Consider the following 14985-nt stretch of genomic DNA (forward strand, 5'->3'; position numbering starts at 1 on the left):
GTGTTCGATAGCAGATGGGAATGCAGGCATCTGGGACAACGGGAGCGGAATGGGCGTGTAAAAGGCGGGGCTTATAAGCAGCAGTGCATGCTGGGACATTGAAGGTGTGTTCCTTTTTCTCATGCGGTACTCTCCATTTCTTCTTCCAGCCAGTTCTAGACCACATGCTCCGCCCTGAGGTTCTGCCCCACCTGATCGTGTCACTCCAGGAACCGAACCGCAGTTGAAGTTGGGGAGGGGAACTCTTGAAACCCCCCTCCCCAGCTCGGGAGCCGGTTTCCCCCCATCCCTCAACATGGCGGACCCCATCATGGATCTCTTTGACGACCCCAACCTTTTTGGCCTGGACTCGTTGACCGACGAGAGCTTCAGCCAGGGGGCCCCTGACCCCATCGAGGAGGCCCTGGGGCTCCCGGGCGGGGCCCTGGACTCCTTGGCCAGCGGGTCCAAAGAACAGCAGCCCCCCTCGCAGGCGGAGCCCCCCCAGCCTCAGGCCCTGGCTCTCCCGGACGCACAACCCGAGGTGGCGCCCGAGTTGCCTCAACAGGACCAACCGGGACTCCTGCAGGCCCCTCAAGATCAGGAGGTCCTAAGCCAAGGCAACCCATTCATGGGCGTCTCTTCCGCCGGTGCCACCACATCAACTGTAGTACCCTCTTCCTCCACCGGGGGCCAGCAGGCAGCGGCCCCTCCTCCGACCCCAAAGATCGTCATCTTGAAGGCACCGGCGGGCGGTTCAATGACGGGGGCCCACGTGGCCCAGATTCAAGCCCAGCCCATCGGGGCGGCCAACGGGGGCAAAGTGACCTTCGCCAAGGTGCTGACGGGCACCCCGCTGCGGCCGGGGATGTCTATTGTTTCGGGCAATGCGGTGCTGGCCACCAAAGTCTCCCCGGGGGCCGGGGGCCCTGCAACGCTGCATCGTCTCGTCCAGCCTGGCCGGCCTGTCAAGCAGCTGGTGTTGCAGCCCATCAAGAGCCAACCGGGCGGGACCACGGGGGCCACGCCGCTGAAGCCAGCTGTGACATTGACGTCGACCCCTGCACAGGTGGGCTTCCAGTGCATGTGGGGAGCAATGGGTGGGTTGGGGTTTTTTTGCGGGGGAGGGGAATAAACAGATCTCGGGTAGAAGGCTTGGGAAAGATGATTGGCTTTTGGAGGACCTCTGCCGATTGGAGTAGGCAGTATTACGTACGGTGAACCAGTGACTGGATTTGGTACAAGCCTCAGCACTGCATCCTGTAGTGGTTAAGAGTGGTGGACTCTAATCTGGAGAACCGGGTTGGTTTCCCCTCTCCTACACATGAAGCCAGCTGGGTGACCTTGGGCCAGTCACAGTTCTCTCCGAACTCTCAGCCTCACCTACCTCGCATGGTGTCTGTTGTGGGGAGAGGAAGGGAAGGTGATTGTAACCAGTTTGATTCTCCTTAAAAAAGGCAGAGAAAACCAGCTTATAAAAACTAATTCTTCTTCCTCTCACCTAAAAAAATAAAATAGTGTTCACTGCATCGTAGGTGGAGGCTGAAAACCAGCCGTTAGTTTGTTCAATGTTGCTCTTGTTTAACAGCTGATACAGGTATTCTGATGAGATAGCTACACCTTTGCTTTCTAATGGTTCTGTGTACAAAAAAATATTTAAAAAATATTGTTTACAATTATGTTCAGGCGTGTAAAGTGTATATAAAACATAAATGAATTTGGGTCCCATCCCCAAGAGATCTCATTATGTCTATGCAAAAATTCCAAAATACTCCAGTATACTGAAAGATCCAAAATACAGACCACTTCTGGTCCCAAGTGGTCCAGATAAGGGATACTCAACCTGTAGCGAGGATAAGTTTAACCGTTACCATTGTTTGCTGGCCTCCCCATCGTCACTCCTCCACTTGGTTTGGGGGTCCACTGCCAACCAGGTCTGTCTAGTACAGTGGTTCCCAAACGTTTCGGGCCACCGCCCTCTTGGATCCACAAACTCAACCCCAGCGCCCCCTACCCCCCAACAACACAGTTGAAGGGGCCCACCTCTAGCGCCCCCCTGCTGCCCCCTTGCCTCTTAGTGGCTCCCTAGGTAATCCCCCCCCCCAGAGGGTAGTACTACCCACTTTGGTAACCACTGGTCTAGTAGATGTGATCCGGAATTAAAATGCCATCTTGTTTACTATGTTATATGATGTAGGGAATTTTAAAGTATGTTTTGATGCATATTTTGATTGCTGTTGATCCCATACCTTCATCTGCTACCTTAATTGCTGTTTTACGATTGTGTTGTCACCTGCTCTGAGTCTGGCTGGCGAGAAATGAGGGCAGGATGTAAATGCAACAAATCAATCAATGAATTCTTTTTTAAAAAAACAACAGTTTTTTATTGTTTTCCATAATATTATAATCAAACATTTAAACAATTGATAAAAGTCATCAACAAAGAGAAAAAATATATAATATTGTTGAAAGTACATTTTATCTTTAAGTAAAAATTAAGACTTCCCCTTCACTTCCCCTTCACCCCCTCCATCTTGTTATAAATTTATGTATTCTCTTGTATAAAAATTCTAATCTTAATATTTTATATAATTAAATGTAATTTCTTTGTTCACTATCAATTAGATTGTAATTACGTACTATTTCAAATAATAAATTTCATTATTTCAAATTAACCATAATATAGTAATTGTAACTTTTAATTATTAGGCATTATTTATAATAATAAAAAATGGATTAGATCAATGAGTAACCTTTGAACGTCCCCATTTGAAATTCATTTTCACAGTAAACCCTCCACGCCTCCCATTCACCCATAAATTGTACATTGTCTTTTTGGTTTATCAATGCAGTGAGTTTTGCCATTTCCAACGGTTCTAGCATCTTTTGTATCCAGTCTTTTTTGTGTGGGGATGTAAGCCTCTTTTAATGCATGGGCGCTGGAGATGGTCCGGGACTGACCTCTCCTCTCCTCTCCTCTCCTCTAGGGGGAGTCCAAGCGCATCACTCTGGTCCTCCAGCAGCCCCCGGTGGGGGGCGGCCCACCGGGCCAACGCCACGTGGTCCTGGGCAGCCTGCCAGGCAAGATCGTGCTGCAGGGGAACCAGCTGGCGGCCCTGAGCCAGGCCAAGGGGGCCCCGGGGCAGCCGGCCAAGGTGGTCACCATCCAGCTGCAGGTCCAGCAGCCCGGCCAGCAGCAGCAGCCCCTGCCCGGGGGCCAGCCCGGCACCCAGAAAATCCAGCTCCTGCAGCAGCCACCGGCCGGCGCCTCGGGCCCACAGGCCCCGCTGAGCATCTCCTCTGTGCAGCAGGCCCAGGTGGTGGGGGGCACGGGGCAGAGGGTGACGGTGCCCCTCAAGGTCGTGTTGCAGCCGCAGGTAAGGGGAGTGGCGTTTGCCGGGCCGGCTTTGTGTAAGGGTGTCTTGGGTTCTGGGTCATGGGGGGACAGAGCTCAAACTTACCATCAGGACTGCGTGTGGGGCAGCTTTTTCGGGTAATCGGTTTCGTCACTTGTTGCCACAACACATCCAGAGCTAACGAAAAGGGAAGAAAAATAACCTCAACCTTAATTAACTAGACAAAGAACCTAAAAGTTGAGCTGAAAATTATAATGAAATACTGATATTATTTATTATGCAGCGTACACTAAATTAATAAATACACAACATGTCTGGAGACAAAATCATTTTTTGCGCCAGATACGTGTGTGTGTAAATTGCCAGGCTGAAAGACCTAGGAGCGTGGGTAGAGGGAAGACCCGGTAGAGAAGCTGAAGAAAGTAGTTGCCCCATCTTCAGCTTCCAGAGCACATTTTGGCAACCTCGTTCCCTCTTGCCTCATTCCGGGCCCACGTTGGTATACCCCGCACAAAGCCACAATGCCAGGATGTGGTGGTGGCTGCCAACTTGGAAGGCTTTAAGAGGGGAGTGGACATGTTCATGGAGGATAGGGCTATGCATGTTACTAGTCATGATGCATACCTGTTCTCTCCAGGATCAGATGAGCATTCCTATCATATTAGGTGCTGTGGAACACAGGCAAGATGGTGCTGCTGCAGTCGTCTTGCTTGTTGGCTTTCTAGAGGCACCTGATTGGCCACTGTGTGAACAGACTGCTGGACTTGATGGGCCTTGGTCTGATCCAGCACGGCTTTTCTTATGTTCTTAATGCTTTTCTGACCGGTGCTTGCCTTTCTCCATCATCCTCTGCAGGCCAGCTCTTCCCAGGGCAGTTCCTCGGGCCTCTCGGTTGTCAAGGTGCTAAGCAGCAGCGAGGTAGCGGCCCTCCCTTCGTCCAGCGGGACCACACGGAGCAGCTCGGACGAGTCCCGCAAGCTGGAGCACCAGAAAAAGCAGGAGAAAGCCAATCGGATTGTAGCAGAGGCCATTGCCAGGGCCCGTGCGCGGGGCGAGCAGAACATTCCCCGCGTCCTCAATGAGGATGAGCTGCCCAGTGTGCGCCCGGAGGAGACGGGCGAGCGCAAGCGCCGCCGGAAGGGCGGAGGAGAGCGCGTCCCCAAGGAGGAGCGTCCTCGCAAGGGCAGGGGCCAAGGGGGGTCCGGCAAGAGCAAAGGGCGGGGGAAGCCCAGGTAAGGGGTAACATGTGGGATGTCTCGTTGAGCCCCTCAGTGTTCTTCGGAGTGGAATCCTGTATCCTTTGTCCCATCCTCTCTCCCTCATTCCTTCCAGCACCATCACTCCGGTAGTGGGGAAGAAGCGAAAACGCAACGCCTCTTCTGACAATTCGGACGCCGAGGTGATGCCGTCCCAGTCCCCGCGCGAGGAGGAGGAGAGCAGTGTCCAGGTGAGGCCAAAGGGTGGACATACTTCAGGAGGTGGGGGTGATGAAGTCGCTGGAAGCATTTTGCTTCCCTAAGAATCATAGAATCATAGAGTTGGAAGGGACCACCAGGGTCATCTAGTCCAACCCCCTGCACAATGCAGGAAATTCACAACTATCTCCCCCCCATAAACACACCCCAGTGACCCCTACTCCATGCCCAGAAGATGGCCAAGGTGCTCTCCCTCTCATGATCTGCTTAAGGTCATAGAATCAGCATAGCCGACAGATAGCCATCTAGCCTTTTCTTAAAAACCTCCAGGGAAGGAGAGCTCACCACCTCCCAAGGAAGCCTGTTCCACTGAGGAACTGCTCTAACTGTTAGAAAATTCTTCCTAGTGTTTAGACAGAAACTTTTGATTTAATTTCAACCCGTTGGTTCTGGTCCGACCTTCTGGAGCAACAGAAAACAACTCGGTGCCCTCCTTTATATGACTGCCCTTCAAGTACTTGAAGATGGTTATCATATCACTTCTCAGTCTTCTCCTCTTCAGGCTAAACATACCCAGTCCCACCTACCTCACAAGGTGTCTGTTGGGTGGGGGAAAGAAAGTGATTGTAAGCCGATTTGATTTTCCCTTAAGTGGTAGAGAAAGTCATCATGTAAAAGCCAACTCTTTTTCTTCTTCTATTTATTTTATCAATCTTCTACCCCTCTTCCCCTGCCAAGGCCAGGCTTCTCTGAGCCCATGATGCTCTAATCGTCTTGTGTTTGCTCGGTGTTCAGTGCTATTTTATTCATAACTTGGTCATTTTTTGCCTGTATAGAGAAAGGGGTTAAAAATATTATATAAGGGCTACAAAGATAGAGCAATCTGGGAACAACCGGCACAAGGGGAAATGTCCCCCTGAGAGCCATGGTTGTGTATTTTGGCTGGCGCTACTGAGTTCTGATCTTTCTGGTAAGGGTTTATCTCCCCCACCCCCAAAGCGGGAATTGGAGAGCGAGAAGAAATTCACAAATTTGCCTTGACCTGGAGCAAGGTGTGAGCTTTTGGCTTTTGTTACTCTCCGTCCCCCAGAAACGGCGCTCAAACCGGCAGGTGAAGCGGAAAAAGTACACGGAGGATCTGGACATCAAGATCACGGATGATGAGGAAGACGAAGAACTGGACGTGACGGGGCCCATCAAGACCGAGCAACCCCCTGTCCCGGAACCCCCCGCCCCGGAGCCGATACCAGAGGGGGAGACGCTGCCTTCCATGCAGTTCTTTGTGGTAGGGTTTCTGCGACGGGCAAGGAGTCGGGCGTCAAGTAAAGCCGATGGGCCATTTTCCACAGTTCGTTTGTTCTTACCCCTGGATTTTTTCTCCCCCGCCCCCCAAGGAAAATCCCAGTGAGGAAGATGCCGCTATCGTAGACAAAGTGTTATCCATGCGGGTGGTGAAGAAGGAGGTAAGAAAATGTCTCCGCTCTTAGCCAGCTGGGAAAGAGGAACGCTCCACGGCCGCTATGACGCACCCCCCCTTCCAACCACTTCAATATCCCACTCACTCAGCCCGGCCGTATATGCTGAGGGGAAAAGGCGTTGGCCTGAGTATATTTGTGAGGAGAATTATTTCTTTCTTCTCCTCCAGTCCCACACCCGTATTTACCTCAGTGAGAAATAGGAGACAAGAGGCTTTTCACCTTAAACAGAGAAAACAGGGAAGTTTATTAAAGAGAACTTACAGAGATTGGTTTTTAAGAAAAGGCAGAATATTTTGGAGGGAAAACTCAGAGTTAGATTGATACAAGCAAGATTACTTCAGAGAAATAGCTTAGATGTTTTCTTCACACACAAGTTCCTTCAGTTCTCAGTTCTCAAGCTTAGTTCTATCTCTCAGAACTATTATACACATTCAGCTTCAGCTTTAGTTCTATCCCTTAGAACTACTATTCAGACGTTCAGACTCTCAGTCTGTCATTCAGCTTCAGACTCTCAAAACTCTGTCCCCAGCTTAGCTCTCTCTCTGACTACCCCAACCTTAGCGGCTGTAATGCTCCCCACCTTCCTGCTACTGGAAGAGCTCCACCTCAGAGACTAATTCCCCTTGTGACTTGAGAATGGGCCCTCAGTCTTTAACCCAGTTTTCACTCCTGTCACTCCCACAGGTTGTGTGTGTCAATAGCTTTGGCTTTCACTGAACCCCCCTCAGGTTGAACCCCCCTCAGGTTCACAGAGTATAGTCTGGCTTCCGCTTGGTCTTGCTACCAAGCTCTGAATCTCACACAGCCCTCTCTGGCTGGTCTCAAGCTTCCACTACTTTCTCAGCCTCCTCTCAGGCTGGTTCCACGCTTCGAATCCTTCCTCTGTCTCAGCTCAGAGTGTCAGCTCTCTGGCTCCACCTTCTCAGGCGCTATCTTCAAGGCCACTATCAAGGCCTTCTGACAGCTGCCTTCTTAGTTCAAGGGTTTTTTGTTTGGGTGGGGAGAAAGGCCCTCAGTTTTGGGGGTCTGCTCTCCAGGTGTCAGAGCTAATTAAAACAGCTGAATGAAATTATCGCTTAATGACGTTAAGATCTTTTTAAAAATTGTTTTAATATGTTTTATTTGTGTTTAGCTTGTGCTGATACGTTGGTTTATTAAAACTGCATTGTAATAATTCCAGCAAGGAGTCTGTTGCAGCATAAATAAAAAAGGGTCTTGTGGCACTGTGCAAAATAATCTTTTCCCCGCCGAGAAGGAATCTTCCTAGACCAGAGCCCACCATCAAATTACATTCCTGTGCATTAATCAGTGCCCATCAAACTAATATTTCCAAAGTGGCTTTACATTATCTTAAAAATTTTTTTTTAATGGTTCATTTTTTATCCCACCTTTCATTCTGAGAAACTCAGGATGGCTCTCCTGATTTTCTTCTCTTTCTGATTTATCCTCACGATGACCCTGTGAGGCCTGTTAGGCTGAGAGCGGGACTGCCTAACAGCTGAGTGGGGTTGTGAAGATAACTCTTCCTTATCTAGGGCAGTCACCACTACATAACCCTGCCTTGCACCTTAGTGGCATGGGCGTTAAGGCCCTTATAGTAAAGACGTAGGAGAGCTTTAGGACCAGGTCATAAATTGCTTCTGCCCAGTGCTTGGTCATCTGCTTTTTCTTCCCTTACATTGCTCTTCTGACCCCCCTCTTTCCCCCCCCCTTCTACAGCTCCCCAACGGACAGTTCACGGAGGCAGAAGAGTTCTTTGTGAAATACAAGAACTAGTGAGTGTGACTCGACTCTCTTTGTTAATTTGCAAGCGTGTTTCCCAGTAGGGCAGGGGTGGGGAACGTCAGGCCCGGGGGCCGTTCAATGCCCGCAGAATCATTTGGTCTGGCCCTTCGTGGGTCCTGGCAGATCTATAGCTCAGAAGGATCTAAGACTGGCGATCCGCCCCCTCCCGCGGACAGGAATAGCCTCTATTCAAGGCAGATGTGAGTTTGTTTTGCCAAGAAAAGGAACCTTATTTCCCCCTTGCAGAAGAGTCGGTAGCTATGGAGCTGCTAGGACTGCCCAAGAAACTGTGTTAACCCTTTCTCACCCGGGCCATGGAGAAACGTATTGGTCGGCTAATTTTTAAGTTGATAATTTTGTATGGCCCGTGAATGACGTTATAAATATTCAAATGGCCCTTGGCGGAAAAAATGTTCCCCACCCCTGCAGTAGGGGCTGGGAAACTCAATTCTTGGCCTCTGCAGGACTGGATTGTACCACCCAGGAAGAGAGTTGGCTTTATGGTTATGTACCTCTTCCTCCATTTCTGTGGAGGTTCTTGGGGTTGTTGTTTTTTCTTCGACTCCCCCACCTACCCAACCATGTCACCAATTCTTTCCCCAAGCTCCTACCTGCACTGTGAATGGGCCACCATCGCCCAGCTAGAGAAGGACAAGCGGATTCACCAGAAGCTCAAGCGCTTTAAGACCAAGATGGCACAGATGAGGCACTTCTTCCATGAGGTATGAGCGCTTTGTCGAACCGGGAGTGGGGGAGTTTGGCTCACGGATGCGCCCCCCCGATCCTCGAGCCCCGCCCCTGTGTGGCGTGGTGCACTCCCCCTTGGCTCACCTTCTGTGGGGCTTAACGCACGGCCAATTTGTCTCGCTTTTGTGCCTTAATAGTAGCGAATCTCCATGGTCCACACGCACGACCGTCCAAGGGCTGCGCATCGGACCCACCTTAGTCGCGAATTAAGGCAAAAAACCCCGGGTTAATCAATCCCTGGTTTATAGCGATCTTTTCGGTTCTAATCCGCTACTTTTTTTTAATTCCACTACATTACCGGAACGCCGACGTGCGTGTAATTACTCGGCTAGCTCGCTACTAATGCTCCTTACCGGTCTCCTCCGTCCCGCCCCCTTCCCTGCGCGAGCAAGTGCCGCTTCCTGTCCCCCGTCCCGCCCCCTTTCCTGTGCGAGCAATTGCTGCTTCCGGTCTCCCGTCCCGCCTTTTTTTAATTGACAGGTTGAGACGATGGTATACCGGAACACTGGCGTTCAAAGAAAAAAAAAGGGGGAGAATCGCCCTTTGATTGGATAACTCCTCAGCCAATCCTTGGGCGATGTCACTTCCCTGCTATCCCGCATTGCGAACTATCCCACATTATATGGTTGGTTCAAACGCACGGGGAGCCTCCAGCAGCTACTTGTTTCAGACTTAATGTGGGATAGGCTGGAGTCATGCGTTTGATTATCCAGACTTAAATATTGTGGGATTAAAATATTGTGGGATAACAGAGGAGTGAACCAGGAACATTCTGCCCATGCGTTAATGCCCAGTGTTGCATCTCCATAGGACGAGGAGCCCTTCAACCCGGACTACGTGGAAGTGGACCGCATCCTGGACGAGTCGCACAGCATCGACAAGGATAACGGAGAGGTGCCTCACTGGGGAGGGGGAGGGGGGTCGCGGGAGAAAAGGGCGTGCTGCATCGCAGCTGGGCGTGGGGTGTCTTGCGGGGAGCCGAGCCGGGGGTCAGCATCTGCCTGTCTCTCTGAGAGCCAGCGTGATGTAGTGGTTAACAGCGGTGGTTTGGAGCGGTGGACTCTGACCTGGAGAACCGGGTTTGATTCCCCACTCCTCCACACGAGCGGTGGAGGCTAATCCGGTGAACCGGATTTGTTTCCCCACACTTGCATGTGAAGCCAGCTGGGTGAGCTTGGGCTAGTCACACTCTTTTAGTCCCACCTACCTCACAGGGTGTCTGTTGTGGGGAGGGGAAAGGAAGGTGATTGTAAGCCTGTTTCAGACTTCCTTAAGTGGTGGAGAAAGTCGGCATATAAAAACCTACTTCTTTTTCTCCTCTTGAATGCCATGCCAGCCGGTCATCTATTACCTGGTGAAGTGGTGTTCGCTGCCCTACGAGGACAGCACATGGGAACTCAAGGAAGACGTGGACGAGGGGAAGGTCCGGGAGTTCAAGCGCATCCAGTCCAGGCACCCCGAGCTCAAACGGGTGGTGAGTGATGACCCGGCAGGACCCCCCCCCCAAAAAAATCTTGATCCGCAGAAATCTCTGCTGTTCTAGTTCCCTTCTGTCTGTTGTGGGATTTGGAACCCCTGATCATGAGTGTGTGTAATGCTGGGGTCCCCAACATAGTGCCTGAAGGTGCCAGGGCATCCACCAGCATCTTTCCTGGTGCCTGCCAAGTGTTCTTAGAAAGTAGGCGGGGGGGGGGGAGGTGGGGTTTTGCCCAGCAAGGATTCTGATTGGCCATTGGAGATTTGATTGGCTGTGCAGGTTTTTTTTTTTCTTAAGGTGGCTTTGGCAATCCCTCCTCACCGGCCTTTGTCCTAACCCGGATTGGCCCCGGCTAGCCTGATCTCATCAGATCTCAGAAGCTAAGCAGGTTCTGCCCTGGTTAGTACTTGGATGGGAGACCATCAAGGAAGTCCAGGATCGCTAAGCAGAGGCAGGCAATGGCAGAAACTACCTCTGAACTTCTCTTGCCTTGAAACCCTAGGAATTTCTCTATACACTGTGCCAAATATTTTATTAATACCTGGTCTGTTTGCTTTGCATTGGTCAGTTTTGGAGCACGGGTTCCGTGTGCTGTAGCCTTCTTTGCCCATTGGCCTCCTTGATTCACCAGGGTCTGTTTGCTGTTTTTCAGGCTCGCCCCCAGGCAGGTTCCTGGAAGAAGCTGGAGCTTTCCCACGAGTACAAAAATGGCAACCAGCTGCGAGAATATCAGCTGGAGGGGGTGAACTGGCTGCTTTTCAACTGGTACAACAGGTAACCGCGAAGGAAAGCCCGAATGGATGTGGGGGTGCCGTTGTCAGCCTCGGCAGGGATTTCTCTCCATAGTGCTAAGCCTGTGACAGGGTAACACAAGGTGTGAGCCCTCTGACCTATACAACAACAGTGTCCAGGAGCTCTCTGGCCCCTCACCTGCAAATCTTTTGATCTCTTTGCAGCTTTTGAATCTTCACCAGCCATTTCCCACCCCCCCAGCACACACTCACAAAACCACCACTTTGAAAATCTCGTCACAAGCTTGAGGACTAGAAACTTGCCTGGTCCTTTTTTTTATAAAACAATTTTAAAAAATTCTGAGATTCTTGCAACTGGAAACTACAGCTGCATTCAGATAGCCAGCATGGCATAGTGGTTAAGAGCGGTGGTTTGGAGAACCAGGTTTGATTCCCCACTCCTGGAGAACCGGGTTTGATTCCCCACTCCTCCACACGCAGCAGAGGCTAATCTGGTGAACCAGGTTGGTTTCCCCACTCCTACACATAAGGCCAGCTGGGTGACCTTGGGGTAGTCACAGTTCTCTCCGAACTCTCTCAGCCCACCTACCTCAGAAGGTGTCTTGTTGGAAGGGGAAGGGAAGGAGATTGTAAGCCGGTTTGAGTCTCTCTTAAGTGGTAAAGAAAGTCGGCATATAAAAAACAACTCTTCTTCATAGCACAACAAACTCTGGCTTAGACTGCCAGCTGTAAATACCAAGTTCAGGTTTGCTTGCCTCCTTCTCTCCATCACAGAAGGACATCTTCCAGCTGCTGTGGTCAGGTGGCCTCTATGGCAGTGCCTCCCCACTTACCCTTTCAGAGGGTTGGCTGGTTGATCTGCAGTAGAACGGTCCTGGCTGATGATGCTTTCCCCTCCCCTCTCTTCTGCCCCTGCTCAGGCAAAACTGCATCCTGGCCGATGAGATGGGTCTGGGCAAAACCATCCAGTCCATCGCCTTCCTCCAGGAGGTGTACAACGTGGGCATCCGGGGTCCCTTCCTGGTCATCGCCCCGCTCTCCACCATCACCAACTGGGAGCGGGAGTTCAACACCTGGACCGAGATGAACACCATCGTCTACCATGGCAGCCTGGCCTCCCGCCAGATGATCCAGCAGTATGAGATGTACTGCAAAGACTCCCGGGTACGGGAGGGCTACGGGCTGAGTGGGGGGGCGGGGGGCAAAGCCGGAGGACGTATGTTCAGGGTGACGGGAGGAAAGCAAAGCAGATTTGAAGGGGAGGTGCTCCATTTAAAAAAACCCTCTTTATTTTAAGTTAATTTTATAATCACAGCAACAACAAAATAAAAATACAACAACAGTGGGTTAAACATTGTACAGTCGAGATATGTTTCAATACGTGGTTCCAATATATGTTCCAATATTATACATCAGTACTTTTGACAGAAATCATATCATTTGTTGTATTCACTTAGGGCAACTTAATAAATGCAAATCATACAATAGCTTCGTGGGCATCGTTTACTTCGTGATGCCCCCTTTCCCACATATTCTAGAAAAGGCAGCCATCGATTTAAAAAGTTTGTAGAGTCAGATCAGTATCAAACAATGGGTAGCCAGGTTAGTCTATCTGTAGCAGTAGAAAAGAGCACCGTAAAGACAACAACATCTCTGGCAGGGGTTGAGCTTTCGTGAGTCACAGCTCGCTTCTTCAGATATGGCTAGAATGTGCGCCTTCTAGCCGCGTCTGTAGAAGTGAGCTGTGACTCACGAAAGCTCATACCCTGCCAGAAATTTTGTTAAGTCTTTAAGGTGCTACTGGACTCTTGCTGTTTTCTATTACTATTACAGCTTTAGCAACTACAGGAATCCAGGGAGATGGTTTCAGAGGATAGCCATGTTGGTCTGCGGTAGGAGAGCTAGATTCGAGTCAAGTAGCGCCTTGGAGACCAACAAGGATTTTGAGGTATAAACTTTCGAGAGCCAAAGCTCTCTTCGTCAGATACGAGTTGGAATGGCGATCTCCAGGTCCTTATATCTGAATATATAAGGCTGAATGGGGACATAGGTTTCTTCTGTCACTACAAATGCTACTTTTCTGCGCCAAATAATTTCTCCTCTGCTCTAATCTGATTTATAATGTGCATGATGGTACCTCTGCATCCTGAGTTCCTTCTTCACAACACCCCTCCCACCTTCTGACTGCGATATAAGAACTTGGAGTGGGTGGGGGTCGCCATTTTGATTCGTATCTGACGAAAGAAGTACTGATTCTCGAAGGCTCATACACATTCCCTCAGTCAAGGTCTTACTATTCTCAGCCGATCCTTACAATGGCTCTGTGTTGCCCGCTGGATTTATTAGGAGAATCAAAAGGACTGAAAGAAGAGGTTTTAAGAAGAGGTTAGATGGCCATCTGTCAGCAATGCTGATTCTATGACCTTAAGCACATGATGAGAGGGGGGGCACCTTGACCATCTGGGCGTGGAGTAGGGGGTCACTGGGGGTGTGGGGGGAGGTAATTGTGAATTTCCTGCATTGTGCAGGGTGTTGGACTAGATGACCCTGGAGATCCCTTCCAACTCTGTGATTCTATGGAAGCTTAACAAATACAAGTATATTCGGGGTGGGCAGGAGGGGAGGGGCAATCCGAAGGCTGCTTGTGTCACATGGCTGCGTCCTCTCGCCCGCAGGGCCGCCTGATCCCGGGCGCGTACAAGTTCGACGCCCTGATCACCACCTTCGAGATGATCCTGTCCGACTGCCCCGAGCTGCGGGAGATAGAGTGGCGTTGCGTCATCATCGATGAAGCCCACCGCCTGAAGAACCGCAACTGTAAACTGCTGGACAGTCTGAAGCACATGGATTTGGTAGGGCATCACCACCACCCCTCCGCTCCATTAGTGGTGGGGTGGGAAGGAAAGACACCTCACCTGCAGTGCAAATTTGACTCTTGCACACAGCCAGCCCCTGGCCATCTGTTAGCAACGTTGAGTCTGTGAACTTAGACAGATCATGAGAGGGAGGGCGGGAGGGGTCGCGTCAGTGCTTGGCTCTCATGGCTCTTTTTTACATGCCCAAGATGATGCCGATCGCCACTTTGGAGTCAGGAAGCAGTTTTCCTCCAGGCTGGATTGGCCAGGAGGAAAATCCTGGAGGGTGTTTTGCCCATCTTCTTGGCATGGAGCATATAGATGAACATATAAAGCCTCCTTATACTGAATCAGACCCATGGTTCATCAAAGTCAGTATTGTCTACTCAGACCGGCAGCGGCTCTCCAGGGTCTCAGGCAGGGTTCTTTCATATTACCTACTTGCCTAGTCCCTTTTAACTGCAGATGCCGGGGATTGAACCTGGGACCTTTCGGCTTGCAAGCAGACGCTCTACCAGTGAGCCACAGCTCCTCCCCTTAAGCAGGGGAGCAGGGGTCACCTGGGGTGTGGGGGGCAAGGTAGTTGTGAATGTCCTGGATTGTGCAGGGGGCTGGATGCTGATGAAGCTTTTCCCCCCCGCCTCCACCTAGTCCGTTTAACTGGAGATGCCCGGGATTGAACCTGGGACCTTCTGCGTGCCAAGCAGATGCTCTACCACTGAGCCACAGCCCCTCTCCATGGCTCTCCAGGGTCTCAGGCAGGGGTCTTTCCCATCACCTACTTGCCTAGTCCCTTTAACTGGAGATGCCTGGGATTGAACCTGGGACCTTCTGTATGCTGAGCAGACACTCTACCGACTGAGCCACGGCCCCTTCCCCGGAGAGTGTGTGAGATTGACACGCTCTGGAATCCGGCTCTTTCTCTTCCCTGCCGCACAGCATTCAGCATCTTTCTTTCTGCCCTTTTCAGGAGCACAAAGTGTTGCTGACTGGCACCCCCCTGCAGAACACGGTGGAGGAGCTCTTCAGCCTCCTGCATTTCCTCGAGCCCTCCCAGTTCCCCTCGGAATCGGAGTTCCTCAAGGACTTTGGCGACCTCAAGACCGAGGAGCAGGTACTCTTCCTCTGCCCCCACGAGAGC

The 14985-nt window shown here is 50.9% G+C and overlaps 1 protein-coding gene across 1 annotated transcript in view; it reads left to right on the plus strand.

Moving 5' to 3' along the window:
- Positions 1–293: 293 nt before the first annotated feature.
- CHD8 (chromodomain helicase DNA binding protein 8) overlaps positions 294–14985 on the plus strand; it is a 37839-nt gene continuing 23147 nt past the window's right edge. Inside the window, exons 1-14 of the mRNA XM_056864084.1 lie at positions 294–1048; positions 2967–3356; positions 4191–4567; positions 4668–4782; positions 5841–6035; positions 6145–6213; positions 7948–8003; positions 8618–8735; positions 9571–9654; positions 10097–10234; positions 10890–11011; positions 11910–12153; positions 13665–13841; positions 14815–14958. Of these exons, the coding sequence (XP_056720062.1) occupies positions 296–1048; positions 2967–3356; positions 4191–4567; positions 4668–4782; positions 5841–6035; positions 6145–6213; positions 7948–8003; positions 8618–8735; positions 9571–9654; positions 10097–10234; positions 10890–11011; positions 11910–12153; positions 13665–13841; positions 14815–14958 (2982 nt within the window). The 5' untranslated portion in view covers positions 294–295. The remainder of the gene's footprint in view (positions 1049–2966; positions 3357–4190; positions 4568–4667; positions 4783–5840; positions 6036–6144; positions 6214–7947; positions 8004–8617; positions 8736–9570; positions 9655–10096; positions 10235–10889; positions 11012–11909; positions 12154–13664; positions 13842–14814; positions 14959–14985) is intronic.

Source organism: Euleptes europaea, chromosome 18, assembly GCF_029931775.1.
Source record: "Euleptes europaea isolate rEulEur1 chromosome 18, rEulEur1.hap1, whole genome shotgun sequence".
Lineage (NCBI taxonomy): Eukaryota > Metazoa > Chordata > Lepidosauria > Squamata > Sphaerodactylidae > Euleptes > Euleptes europaea.